The 14,831-nt window shown below is 43.5% G+C and overlaps 1 protein-coding gene across 7 annotated transcripts in view; it reads right to left on the bottom strand.

Annotated features, from left to right (window-relative positions):
- RUBCNL (rubicon like autophagy enhancer) overlaps positions 1-14,831 on the bottom strand; it is a 68,997-nt gene that overhangs the window by 23,767 nt on the left and 30,399 nt on the right. For all 7 annotated transcript variants that reach the window (XM_074387731.1, XM_074387729.1, XM_074387728.1 and 4 more), the window contains exons 9-13: positions 13,057-13,121; positions 6,780-7,018; positions 5,672-5,733; positions 1,982-2,135; positions 1,282-1,372 (exon numbers count right to left, since the gene is read on the bottom strand). In XM_074387731.1, coding sequence (XP_074243832.1) covers positions 1,282-1,372; positions 1,982-2,135; positions 5,672-5,733; positions 6,780-7,018; positions 13,057-13,121 — 611 coding nt within the window. The remainder of the gene's footprint in view (positions 1-1,281; positions 1,373-1,981; positions 2,136-5,671; positions 5,734-6,779; positions 7,019-13,056; positions 13,122-14,831) is intronic.

The raw sequence follows: 14,831 nt of genomic DNA, 5'->3' as shown, positions 1-14,831 counted from the left end.
TAACTCTTGAGAAGTCATATTGTTTCTATAGAAATGGCCCTACATTGAGAGAGCTGCCTCATCGAAGCTCATACCCCCTTCCTGGCACCAGCCTGCATCCAGTGACTGGTCACTATGTAGTGAGTAGGCTAGCCCCAATTTGTCCCCAGTTCGGAACAATGCTGAAAGGCCACCAAACTCCAGAGCTCCCCATGAAATGAGCTGAGGGCTCCATTACAACCACTGTACAATTCAACTTCTCCCTCTCCCAGTCCTGCTGCCTGCACACCCCACGTGTATTGAGTTGAGGAACATGAAACAATTTGCATGCAAATCTCTGCCTCAGAGTCTCTTTGCTGGGGAGGCTGTCCTGCAACACTGCCTAAAGGGTTAGCAGAGAAAATACTGGAGTGGCCTGAGAGGAGGACATCCTCCTATCAAGGGCAAAGTTTGAGTTTGTTACCAGGATCTCTCCCATGAAACAGAGTTTACAGAACACAGGATTCTCCCAGGCACTAATACCGTAGAAGAAGGGTTCGCAACCTTTTCTGTAAAGAGCCAGATAGCAAATGTTTTAGGCCTTGTGGGCCGTGTGTTCTGCCATAGCTACTCAACTCTGCCTCTGTGACACAAAAGCAGCCAGGGACTTCACCACTGGGCATGACTGATCCAGTTACAAGACAGAGAGGTGGGCATACGCAACAAAGGGACCATCTCCACTATCCAAACCCTGTACCAGGAGACATCATCCTTTATCCCTGCCCTATACAAATACTCCTCATTCTGGGCCCAAAACTTCATTATCTCCAATCCAACATACAAGCACACACCAGCACGACTGTACTTTAAGTAACGGTGCTTAAATTATTTAGCTTAACTTAATTTTGTGCTTAAATTTTATTTTTTCTTTTTCTTTTCTTTCTTTTTTTTTTTTTTTTTAGACAGAGTCTTGCTCTGTCACCAAGCTAGAGTGAAGTGGCGCAATCTTGGATCTTGGCTCACTGCAACCTCCACCTCTGGGGTTCAAGTGATTCTCCTGCCTCAGCCTCCCAAGTAGCTGGGACTACAGGTGCCCACCACCATGCCCACCTAATTTTTGTATTTTCAGTAGAGACAGGATTTCACTATGTTGGCCAAGATGGTCTTGATCTCCCAACTTTGTGATCCACCCACCTTGGTCTCCTAAAGTGCTGAGATTACAGATGTGAGCCATGGCACCTGGCCTGTGCTTAAGTTACTAAACTTAGTTTAGATAATTAATTAATCTATTATTAAGCTTCTGTTATTAGGTTATTAAGATACCTGAACATCTTCTACATGTTTCCGTCTGAAATGGGAAGATGACAGTCGTATTACGGCAAAATTCACAAATAAAGCCCTTTCCTTGACACAGCTGTAAAAGAAGACATCAAAAAGTCACAACTTTCTCCTGATTCTTCGTTATTACAGAACTTTATAAACATCAGTTTTTGAATGTCTATGATTCCAGTCTCTAGAAAGAAAAGGATTTTGTTGTTTTGCAGCAATGAATGAATCAGAACCAAGAAAAAGAAAAAAATGTACATTTCATCCAATTCCACATCAAAGCAGTTTTAAAGTACCAGAGAAAGGTCACAATTGCAAACATGCACTCTGAAATGATCTAATTTCATTTCTCATTGCTGCACTACAATTTTCAATCCATGTAGACACAGAGCTTCCTGTTCCATTGACTCCTGGTTCCACATGGCTATATTTGGCACTCCAGGGCAGCATGGGCCCTGAGCAGAACTGGGCACCCAGATGAAAAGTCCCTTGGTCCAGGCTTGCATCCCAGTGCTGCCACTTACCAGCAGGAGCATCTCAGCTGTTACTTCACAGCTTTGACCTCAGTTTTCTCATCTCTAACTAGGTCATGGGCACTTCCCTCAGGGCTTGTGAGAGTTAAATGAAAGTCAAGTGCAGAACACCCAGCCCAGGCCCTGGTGCATCGGGAAGGCATCTGCTCCGGGCACACCCTCACCTCACAGCCGGCCACATGTGCAAGGGAAGCTTTCAGAATGTCCTTGAGCAAGGGTGCCAGAAGCCCTTTCTTGATCCTGACCAGGTCCTCCAGAGAGAACAGGTGGAGCTCATCAGCCAAGTGTCCCGGCACCTGTTCAAACTCCTTTAATGCACTGCCAGAGAGGAAACAAAGAGGGATTCAGAAACCCACCCACGCAGAGTCTGGGGAAGAATGGAGCCAATTATTTTCTCTTGGCACTCACGCTTCATTTTTTTAACTCAATTTAACAAATAAATAGTCCCAAGAACAACCGGGAACAATGCTCGCCACCATTCTACATTTTGCAAGTTTGCTTGGAAGCCAGGAAGTTGAAATTCCATGAAAGCTGATTTCAAAAAGCTGAATGAGCGGAGACGTGCACCTCTTATAGCCTGCCCATGCAAACACTGAGCAAAAGAAAACTGAGCATTAGTTTTTTAAGTCTTAAAGAATGTGTACCTAGTACCTTTCGATTACCAAGTAACCAAAATTCCTACCTTATTTCCTCCAGCTACACTTCAAGTCTAACAGCCACATGGACTGTTGGCTCAGCTGGAAGAACTCTCACTCCTGGGGCAAGACTATGACTTCCAAATGCACGAGTCAGGCACTGAGCTTAAGGCTCATGCAGCCAGCTTCCAGTGGTCATGGTCCTCAGTGTATTCAAAACTTAATCATCTCCAAACCAAGCAAGTGTCCACCTGAATTCTCTAAATGGCTAGGAGAAGCACTATTCCCTGCACTTCCAAGACAGTCACCGTCTACGCTGAACTCGGTATGCTACTAATGCCAAATTCTCTCCAATCCTCCACCCAGCCTGAGGTGCCCACTTCTGAGGTATCCTCTGACTGGAGAATCCCCAATCCCTCTTCTTTGCTCCACCCTTACTCTTGAAGCTCAGTCTTTTTCTCCTGGAATCCTTGCTTTCTCTCTACTCCCCCTCACTCCTAAGTGACATAAATGCTGCCTTCCTTTGTATCCTCATGGCGCCCTGACGTGTGTCTAACACGCATTCCAGCAACGATCGGTTTGTGCTGACCATCCCCCTGGACTTAACACAGATCTACCAATTTTTTTATCTGAAGCACAGAATGAATAGTCAAGAATTTGTGTACAAGGTAGGAAGTGTAGGTACTGTTACATGTTACGGATGAAAGAACTGAGTCCCCGAGACCAAGGCCATGCCAAGGCCATGAAGCGAAGGTGCGAAGCCAGGTGACTACAGAATACAGCCTCCTTTCCCCAAAATTTCATTAAAAAGCAATACCTCATCATTAAAGATTAGAGACTGAAAAAATGCTTTAAAGCCAAACCATTTATTTAAAAACTCTATGATTCCATCAGCTACAATAATCTTAACTCCCTTGAGTAACCTATGCTTTTCCACTTAAAAATCTCTCTCTCAATGAATCAATGCCTCAGTCTTTACTGGTTGTGTAGTATTCCGTTCTATGGACATGGTATGAATGTAACTACTGCCCTATTGTGAACAGCTAGATTTTTAAAATAATTTCAACTTTTATTTTAGATTTGGGGGTCTGTGCACAGGTTTGTTATATAGGTATATTGCACAACACTAAAGTATGATCCCATCACCCAGGGAGTGAGCATAATACCTCTTAATAGACTTTTAATACTGTTTCTTATTTAAAAACAAAACTAGCAATCCTCGCACTCTGGGAGGCCGAAGCGGGCAGATCACCTGAGGTCGGGAGTTCTAGACCAGCCTGGCCAACATGGTGAAACACTGTCTCTACTAAAAATACAAAAATTAGCCAGGTATGATGGTGTATGCCTGTAATCCCAGCTACTTGGGAGGCTGAGGCAGGAGAATTGCTTGAACCTAGGAGGCAGAGGTTGCAGGACGCCAAGATTCTGCCACTGCACTCCAGACTGAGCAACAGAGCAAGACTCTGTCTAAAAAAAAACAAAAAACAAACAAACCAAAAAACCCACTATACTTTAACTTAATCTCTGCCTATATCCATTGGTATGTCCCTAGGATATATTTTTAAAGTAGAACTTATGAAGACCATGGTCCCACTTGGTTAGACATGCCTCCCTATAAGGGGTTTTAAAAGGCCCCTGGTGGCCGGGCACGGTGGCTCATGTCCCAGCACTTTGGGAGGCTGAGGCAGGCGGATCACAAGGTCAGGAGATCGAGACCAGCCTGATCAATGTGGTGAAATCCCGTCTCCCGAGGGGAGAGGTGGCAGCGAGCCAAACTTACTCCATTGCACTCCAGCCTGGGCGACAGAGTGAGACTCTGTTTAAAAAAACAAACTAACAGGCCCCTGGTATACGCATGTTCATATCCACCTTATTCACAATAGCTGAGGAGGGACATAACCCTAGTGTCATGGATGAATAGATGGATAAACAAAATGCAGTATATACATACGAAGGAAATTCTGACACACGCTACAACATGAACGAACCTTGAGGATGTTATGCTAAGTCAAACAAGCCAGTCACAAAAAGACAAATACTGTAAGATTCCATTTATATAAGGCAATTGAGTAGGCAAAATCATAGAGACACAAAGTAGAATAGGGACTGCCACGAGTTAGGCTAAGAGGAGGAGGGAATGGGGAGTTAAATGATTAGTTTTGCAAGATGAAAAGAGTTTGGGGGCTGGATGGTAGTGATGGTTTCACAATGATGTTAATACTTTCATGCTACCAAAGTGTACATTAGAAATGGTTAGGATAGTAAATTTTAAATGTATTTACCACATTTTAATGATAACAATAATAATAATAAAAAGGCCACTGGCTAGAGTTGTTTCATCCTCCAACTAAACCATTCTTCTTAATGAGTTAAATTCTCCATTACGTGGTTAGGCTGTGTCCCTACCCAAATCTCATCTTGAATTGTAGCTCCCATAATTTCCATGTGGCATGGAAGGAGCCCGGTGAGAGGTAATTGAATCATGAGGCAGGTCTTTCCTGTGCTGTTCTGGTGGTAAAGAATAAGTCTCACAAGAGCTGATGGGTTTTTATTATTATTATTATTATTATTATTATTGAGATGGAGTCTCACTCTGTCACCAGGTTGGAGTGCAGTGGCACGATCTTAGCTCACTGTAACCTCCGCCTCCTGGGTTCAAGTGATTCTCCTGCCTCAGCCTCCTGAGTAGCTGGGACTACAGGCACACGCCACCATGTCCAGCTAATTTTTGTATTTTTAGTAGAGATGGGGGTCTCGCCATGTTGGCCAGGAAGGTCTTGATCTCTTGACCTTGTGATCCACCTGCCTTGGCCTCCCAAAGTGCTGGGATTACAGGCGTGAGCCACTGCGCCCAGCCAATCTGATGGTTTTATAATGGAAAGTTCCCCTGCAAATACTCTCTCTTTGCCTGCCACCATGTAAGATGTGCTTTTGCTACTCATTCACCTTCCACCATGATTGTGAGGCTGCCCCAGCTACGTGAAACTGCGAATCAATTAAACCTCTTTCCTTTATAAACTACCCAGTATGTCTTTATTAGCTACTTGAGAAGAGACTATTGGTTTAGTAATTCAGAGATAGTGTGCTTTCCCAAGGAAAGCCAAGAGGTCATCACTGTGCTAAGATGCTTTGTGTAATGGGGGAGCCAGGTGCAGGAGGCACTAATAGGATTAGCAGATGTATGGAGGGAAGGCAGCCTGTTCCACCTGCGAATAGTACCTGTCAGCAAACCTGCAGGTCTTCAACAGCTTCTTGATATGGAAGAGCTGCTCCTGAATTTCCTAATGGGAGAAACCAAACATGGGGGAAGGTTAACTGTAATAAATGACACAGGAAAAGTGCAAGTCTTGTTTTTAACCTTGAAATGCTGCATTTGTATAAAACAAACCTTGAAACCAAACTGCCTATACAGCAAGCCTTCACAACTGAGTCCATTGATCCACAAAGTGTGTTTTGGATGGATCCAGGTTTCGTGGAACCTAAAACTTACAGAACTTTGGGACCTTTTTCAAGAAAAACATAATACTGGCCGGCGTGGTGGCTCACACCTATAATCCCAGCACTTTGGGAGGCCGAGGCAGGTGGATTACCTGAGGTCAGAAGTTTGAGATTAGCCTGCCAACCTGATGAAACCCCATCGCTGCTAAAAACACAAAAAATTACCTGGGCATGGTGGCAAATGCCTATAATCCCAGCCACTTCGGAGACTGAGGCAGGAGAATCCACTGAACCAGTGAGGCAGAGGTTGCAGTGAGCCAAGATTGCACCACTGCGCTCCAGCCTGGGCGACAGAGTAAGACTCTGTCTCAAAAAAGAAAAAACATAATACTAAGTATAAGATTCAGTATGGGGCCTTGGAAACAGCATATGCAGGAGAGGGGCTGCTAAGCATAATCCTCACTCTATTTTTTTTTTTTTTGAGACAGGGTCTTGCTCTGTCACCCAAGCTAGAGTGTAGTGGCGTGATCTCGGCTCACTGCAACCTCCGCCTCCCAGGTTCAAGTGATTCTCCTACCTTAGCCTCCCAAGTAGCTGGGATTACAGGCATGCGCCACAACGCCTGGCTAATTTTTTTTTTTTTTAATTTCTATAGAGATGGGATTTCACCATGTTGGCCAGGCTGATCTCAAACTCCTGATCTGCCCACCTTGACCTCCCAAAGTGCTGGGATTACAGGCATGAGCCACCATGCCCAGCCGCTTTACTCACTTTATGATCCATTTGCCTGTTAGAGGATGTATCCATGGGTTCCCTAACCAAGGGTGAGGTGCATTTCCTGCCACAGGACACTTCAAGTGAGAGGGACAGTGTTGGGGCTGCGGCTCACCTTCACTCTGTCCAGCTCCTTGGCTTTCGTATACAGGCTTTGGCCGATGCTCAGCAAATTGAAAATGGGCTGGTGCCATATGCTGTCGAGCAGCTGTTTGGAGAAATTGCTGACGTAGTACTTCCTGAAGTCCCACATCATCAGGATCCGGGCAGGGATGCAGGATTCCGCATATGAGTGGCAGCAGTCACAGAAATACTTCCCCAGGTATTCGCAGTACCGGAGCCGCTTCACAAACTCTGCCGAGCATACCGGAGGGTGAGTGCCGCACCTGGTGCTGAAAACCTATCCTGGTCTACTACATCCTATGCAAGATTCAAAGGCTCAGATGACTCGTTTTGTGATGATAAAGCCATACTCAACCTCATGACAGCTAGGAATGCTCCGGCAGGGACTTGGGGAGTTAAATCAGGGTCATTCATGAGCTCTGTTCTTGTGGAACAGATGTCAGAAAAACAAAACCTTCCCAAGATACTCCTGGATTTGGAAGATGGAAACTGCAAACTGCAGCGTAGAAAAAGAAATGTTCATTTTAGGATCTGGAAATCTAGGCGGGAGTCCAGACTCCTCTCACTAGGAGGAAGACTGAAGGCAGGTTGTAAATCTCTTTAGGCCAACTCTTCTGAGACCATGAAATGCAACTCAGAACTGGAGTGAGTGCTATTACACATAGGAAAAGTGATTTGTAAATTATGAAGCAGTATACATACAGTGTTAGGAAGTCGTGTCATAAAGACCTTCTTGATAAATCAGTGAGAAAAGGATGTAAACAGGTAATTCACAGAAAGAAGAAATGCAAATAATCAACAGAGAAACAATCTCAGAAACAAAGAAATGCATATTTTAAAAGTGAGGCCAAGCACAGTGCCTTGTATTGGTAATCCCAGTACTTCGGGAGGCCAAGGCAGGAGGATCATTTAAGTCCAGGAGTTCAAGACCAGCCTGAGCAACATAATGTGACTCCATCTCCAAAAAAAAAAAAAAAAAAAAATTAGCTAGGCATGGTAGTGTGTACCTGTAGTCCTAGCTATTGGGAGGCTAAGGTAGGAGGATTGTTTAAAGGTGGAGCCTACAGTTAGCCACCATCATGCCACTGCATTCCAGCCTGGGCAACAGAGTAAGACCCTGTCATAAATTGATGACAAATAATAAAATGAAATTGAAATGAAATGAAATAAAAGCAAGATACTCTATTTTGCCTCAAACTGTCATAAATTTAGAAGACCCAGAACTGGTGCGGTATCTAGAGGAGGGCACTTAGCTCTACCACTGATAGAACTAATTTATAGGAAGACATTTCTGTGATATACTTCAATGCTTACATGTGCAACAGGAATTCTGTTCCTGTGACTCCATCAGACAGAAATGCTAACAGCCACACATAGTGATATAAAAAGGTGTTCAGTACAGCACATTTATAATTATAAAGGGGGGGGTAGCCAAAATGTCAATCAAAAGACAACTGGTTAAATAAGTATGGTGCACTCAACACGAAATGCTGTACAGCCCATAAAGTACAGGGAAGAGCATGGAAAGTGGACATCCAGTTATAAGCAGGTATAATGTGATCTCAATTTTTTTTTTCTTGAGATGGAGTCTCACCTTGTCACCCAGACTGGAGTGCATTGGTGTTAACTTGGCTCACTGCAACCTCCACCTCTCAGGTTCAAGTGATTCTCCTGCCTCAGCCTTCCTCAAGTAGCTGGGATTACAGGCACTCACCACTACACCCAGCTAATTTTTTGTATTTTTAGTAAAGACAGGGTTTCACCATGTTGGCCAGGCTGGTCTTGAACCCCTGACCTCATGATCCTTTCACCTCAGCCTCCCAAAATGCTGGGATTACAGGCATAAGCCACCGCTCCTGGCCTGTGATCTCAATTTTATTTAAAAACATACATATAAACATACACATAAACATATGCACTGTCTAGACCTCCACCAAAAAGCCAACAGTGACTATTTCTGGAGGGTAGGGGAAAGAAGGAATGTTTGCTCTTTGCACTTTTTAACCTATTAAAATAAACATTCATTGATTGTTTCTAGAAATGTCTCTAATAAAATATATTAACAAACAAAAGGTATAGAAACTAATGCGACAAATACCTGTGCACTCACTGCCCGACTTCAGAAAGAAAACAATTCAGTTGAAGTCTCCTATGTGGCCCTCCCTCAACACTAGGTTCTGAAATGAACCAAGTCTAGAATTTATCATTCATAGTTTGAGTCACGTATGCCTTTGTAATTGACATATCATACAGCATAACACAAATCTGAGTTGCCATATATTGTGAGGATTACTGAAAATCATGGATGGGAAAGCAGCTGCCATAGAACCTGCACCCTGTAGATTCTGAAGCTCATTTCCAAATAATGGCTTTAAAAATAAACAAGGCCTGAATGGCACAGAAACGAATCTGACTGAATACTTACTCTGTGCCACAGATCGGTTAAATGTTTCATGTTTATTACGTCTCTCTGTGCCCAAAAGTCTATGAGGAAGGGACAGTTATTTCCCCTGTTTGATTGATGAAAGCACAAGACATTGAAGTTAGGCAACACACGGGGACACACGGAAAGTACATAAGCAGGCAGGATTCCAACCCAAGCCTGGACTGCCAAAGCTCCAGCCCGCAGCCATCGTGACCCAGTCTTCCTCTGCTGCACTCGATGGCGAGGAAGGGAGAGGTGGCAAATGCTTTTGCATTTGCCTAAATTATCCCTCAGAACCCAGCTCACACTCAGAGCTGATGTTTAAAAACAAACAAATAGAGTTGTTTTTCATTATTCCTTATAGTTATGTTCTACAGAGTAGCCATGAACACTGAATTAGTCAATACTGAACCACTGCTCCTGAGGGAACTTTAGAGTTAGGTACCTGTGAGCTTCTGATAACAACATTTTCCTCTACTCCTCAACACGTACTCAATATCCATTCACTCGCTGATCAAACTTTATTGAATACATACTGTTATGCTATTAATACAGAATAAACTCATGTCCATCTTTTTTAGTTTCCTAAGTCCCTTAACTAAAACGGAACAATACAAAGTGACCTAAACCAGTGGTTCTTGGCCAAGGGTGATTTTGCCTCCCAAGGGACATTTGCAAATGTCTGGAGCCATTTTCAGTTGCCACTTGGAGCTGCCTTTGGCATCTAGTGATGTGGCTAAACATCCTATAGGGCACGGGACACCCGCCATGGCAAAGTCAATATTGAAGTTGAGAAATCCTGCTCTGAACCACAGTTGTTCTCATTTTATGAAAAGTCAGTGTCAGGAATGGGGTGGAAGAGAAACATTCTAGAACAGAGATGTCCAGTATAACTTTCCATGAGGATGAAAATGTTCTGTATCTGTGCTGTCCGATACAGTAGCCAAGAGTTACATGTGGCTACTAAGTACTTGAAATGTAGTTAGTGTGACTGAGGAACTCTAGATTCTTAATTTCAATTAATTTAATTTAATTTTAAGTAGCCACATGGGCTGGTGGCTACCACACTGGATAGTGCAGTTCTAGAATAAAGCTCACTAAAGAGAAACAATAACTAAATGACATGTGTGACACTTGATTGCAACCTAGATGGAAAAAATAGCCATAAACAAAACCTTAAGAACAACAAGGACTAGGAAGCAGACAATATAGAGAATTTCTTCTAATTGTTTTGGTGTTTATTATTCTTATTTTTGGGAAATGCTGAACTAGTAAAGGCGAAAACGTTATGTTCAGTGAGTGGAAATTGAAGGCAACTAATGAAAACCTGACAACTAAATTCAACATGGAATTCAGAGGTGGATTCTGAAACAGATAAAGGATGTTATTGAGAACCCGATGAAATCTGAATAAAGCCTAGGGTTTCATTAATAGGACTGTGCCAGTGTTAATTTCTCAGATTTAATAATTATACTATGATTATGTAAGATGTTAGCTGTAGAGGAAGCTGGGTGAAGGGTATACAGGAATTCTCTCTACTATTTTTGCAGCTGTTCTGTAAATCTAAAAATTATCTCAAAGTCGAAAGATAAAAGAAAAAAAAATTATCTTAAAAGCTAGAGGAAGTTAACAGGAAAAGCCCAAAATGACTTCTATGCTGCCTATAATCTGTGCTCCACCTACCTCTGAGGCATGTTTTTTCCTCCTATTCTTACTCTCTGGTCTTACAGGGTGCCTTTTACTTGCTACAGGTCCTTTGCACATGACGAGCACCTCTACTTCTGTAGGCAATCACTTTATTCTCAGCTTTCAAGCTCAAAGCTCTCTCCCTGTAAATCCCATCGCACTCTTGACTCTTTCGTTGTGTACATCACTTTTTGTTACACACATTTACTCGGCTGATGACTGTGTCTGCCTTAAAAGATAAGCTCCCTGAGGGCAGGGCCACTGTACAAAAGTGAAGACACACATCTCCATACCTAAACAAGCTTAGAGAAATAACTAAAAAGTTGGTGAATTGATAGTCACATCATATAGGTTCTGACTCAGGCATTCAATATTTATGGAAGCAGCAGGATATGGTGGTTAACCAAAGAGACACGTTCCCCACCAGGCATGCTGGGAAAATGAGTCACTCAAAGAAAAGCATCAACAACGGTGATGTCCATCAGATATTATCATCCAGTGTAGGAGAGGAAGCCCAGATTGATTCCTGCTTGCTATTTTTATCTCTTGAAGAAGGAGTTCCTCATAGTCTTTTTCCTTCAAAAACTATCAAAGGCCAAGGGAACTCTTTCCACAAAGCTCCTCTTTCCAGCCTTTTGCAGATCAGACCTACAGATACCATCAGAGCAGAACAAGTGGTTCTCAGTCTCAAGGGGGAAACTTGCATTTCTGACTGAAGAAAGCCTGACCTTTTTTTTTTTTTTTTTTTTTTTTGGAGACAGCGTCTCACTTTGCTGCCTAGGCTTGAGTGTAATAGCATGATCTTGGCTCACTGCAACCTCCGCCTCCTGGGTTCAAGGAATTCTCCTGTCTCAGCCGCCCGAGTAGCTGGGATTTCAGGTGCCTTCCATGCTGCCTGGCTCATTTTTTGTATTTTTAGTAGAGATGGGGTTTCAACATATTGGCCAGACTGGTCTCAAACTGCTGACCTCAGGTGATCTGCCCGCCTCAGCCTCCCAAAGTGCTGGGATTACAGGCAGAAACCACCATGCCTGGCCCAGGAAAACCTGATCTTCTAGGCCTCAGTTGGCCCAGGAATGATCCTCTCAGGTCACCGCCTCAAACTCTCTCACAGAAGGTTGGCTATTTCCTTTCTAAGCCAGTCCTTTACTCAGCAAGTATCTTTCAAGGACCAGCTACATGCCAGGCATCTTCTAGAAGCTGGGAATAAAGTAATAAATAGAGCAGACAATACATCTGCCCTCACAGAACTTATCATCTAGTGTTGAACACATATTAGTAAAATATAAGAGTATTTTAGAAAAACGTGCTAAGAATAAAAAATAAGAATGAACTAAGAAAATATTATGCAAGAAAATAAAAAACATAAGGATGGGTAATTATAAAGTGTACATGGGATTGTTTGTGGCCAGCAGTGTGGCAAGGCAGGCACTTTTGATAGGGCAGCAAGGGAAGACCTCGTGACTTTGGAGTGAAAATGTGAAAGAAGCAAAGGAATTAGCTACAGAGGTGTCTTCAGGGAGGGCATTTGGGGGACAGAAAACCATAAATGCAAATGCCTGTGTCAGAATTCAGTCTGGCATTTTCAAGGGCCAGCAAAAGGCCACGTGGCTAGAGCTGATGCCCAACAGGGATAAAACTAGGAGGCTGGTCCTGGTCTCCTCACTCCTGATTGGTCACACATCCTTATCAGTCATGATGGCCTACTCATGAAAAAGAGGGCAGCTTCTGTAAAGCTCTTTTTATTTTTTCATTCTTAGGATGGAGTCTCACTCTGTTGCCCAGGCTGGAGTGCAGTGGCACAATCTCAGGTCACTGCAACCTCTGCCTCCCAGGTTCAAGCGATTCTCCTGCCTCAGCCTCCTGAGTAGCTGGGATTACAGGCGCATGCCACCACACCTGGCTAATTTTCGTATATTTAATAGAGACGAGGTTTCACCACATTGGTCAGGCTGGTTTTCAACTCCTGACCTTGTGATCTGCCTGCCTGCCTCGGCCTCCCAAAGTACTGGGACCACAGGGATGAGCCACCACGCCCTGCCTGTGACGCTCTTATAACAACTTCTCATTAAAGGCACAAAAGTAATGCACTGCCTTACTTCACTATTCTGGATCTTGTCATCGCATAATAAGCAGGTGATCCATTATCCATACTTACTAGGCTCTATTGGAGTTCCACAGCCGGCACAGAAAAAATTCTGGGCTGCCACCACAAGGTCCCTCCTGAATACAAAAAAATGAAACTAGTCACGTTTCAGAGAAGGCTGATGGAACATTTTTCACTAATTGGGAAATAAACTTCCATTGTGATACCTTTCTCAACTAAGGGCCTTAATTTTGTCACTTTTCATTTGGGAAAGAAAGAGATTTATTCAATACAATTTTCTAGTTGAAATCTCTGGGCCTTTTAAAGCTACAACTAACTTTTTTTTTTTTTTTTTACTGAGATAGGGTCTCGCTCTGTCACACAGGCTGCAGTGCACTGTCATGATCATAGCTCACTACTGCCTCCAACTCCTTGGCTCGGCTCAAGCAATCCTCAGCCTCCTACGTAGGTAGCTAGGACTACATGTACATGTCACCACACCCAGCTAGCTTTTCAGGCTTTTTTTTCTTGCTCTGTTGCCCAGGTTGGAGTGCAGTGGTGCAATTTCAGCTCACCACCACCTCTGCCTCCCAGGTTCAAGTGATTCTCCTACCTCAGCCTCCCAAGTAGCTGGGACTACAGGCATAAGCCACCATGGCTGGCTAATTTCTTTTTGGGTTTTTTTTTTTTTTTTTTTTTTTTGTATTTTTAGTAGAGATGGGGTTTCCCTATGTTGGCAAGGCTGGTTTTCAACTCCTGACCTTGTGATCCGCCCACCTCAGCCTCCCAAAGGGCTGGGATTACAGATGTGAGCCACTGCACCTGGCTATTTTTTTTTTTTTTTTTTTTTAGAGACAGGGTCTGTCTGTGTTGCCCACGCTGGTCTCAAACTCCTGGCCTCAAGTCATCCTTGTAGTTCGGCCTCCCAAAGTGCTGGAATTACAGGCATGAGTCACTGTGTTCAGCCTTAAAGTTAGAACTCTTTAAAAGCTTCTGCTAAAACCAAAACAGAAGTCAGTGTCACTAATAACTCCAAGGGGTTTTTAGGGATGTCTTGATGCCCATGCACAGGGTTCCAGCTCCAGAGCGAACTAGAGACATGTTATACAAGGAAGACAGTTCAGGGAGGCTGTACATCAAAAGGTGATGCACTTGGGAAATTCACAAATGGATCTAACGAAATTTAGATGAATAAGAGGTTCTGTAAGACAAATAAATCAAATCAAACATTGCTGGTAAGAGATATTCCATTCTATTGAGGAATTTTCTTTCTTTCTTTCTTTTTTTTTTTTTGAGATGGAGTCTCACTCTGTTGCCCAGGCTGGAGTGCAGTAGTGCAATCTCAGCTTACTGCAACCTTTACCTCCCGGGTTCTAGCGGTTCTGCCTCAGCCTCCTGATTAGCTGGGATCACAGGCATGCACCAACATGCCCGGCTAACTTTTTTATTTGTAGTAAAGATGGGGTTCTGCCATGTTAGCCAGGCTGGTCTTGAACTCCTGACTCAGGTATTCACCACACTGACCTCCCAAAGTGTTGGAATTGCAGGCATCAGCCACTGTGCCCAGGCTGAGGGATTTTCTATTGAACTGTTTATGCCATAGTTTTACATGTGACTTGGAAATACCAAGAAAGTTATAAAATTTGACTACAATTCAGGATTGGCAAAGATGGTCAAGACCTAGGAAAACCCTAAAGAAAAGACACCCTAGGCTAAGAAAAGTGACCCCTCACAATGCCTAGAGAGGGAGTTCTGCCCCAGCAGCCCCAGAGACTTTCTTGGCAGTCTCTCAAAAGAAGAAAAACAAAAAAAAGATAATAGTCTATAAGGCAGGCGTCCCCAGACTA

This window comes from Saimiri boliviensis, chromosome 16, assembly GCF_048565385.1.
Source record: "Saimiri boliviensis isolate mSaiBol1 chromosome 16, mSaiBol1.pri, whole genome shotgun sequence".
Classification (NCBI taxonomy): Eukaryota; Metazoa; Chordata; class Mammalia; order Primates; family Cebidae; genus Saimiri; species Saimiri boliviensis.
Note: the sequence above shows the minus strand (reverse complement) of the source record. Positions and strands in the feature narration are given on the sequence as shown.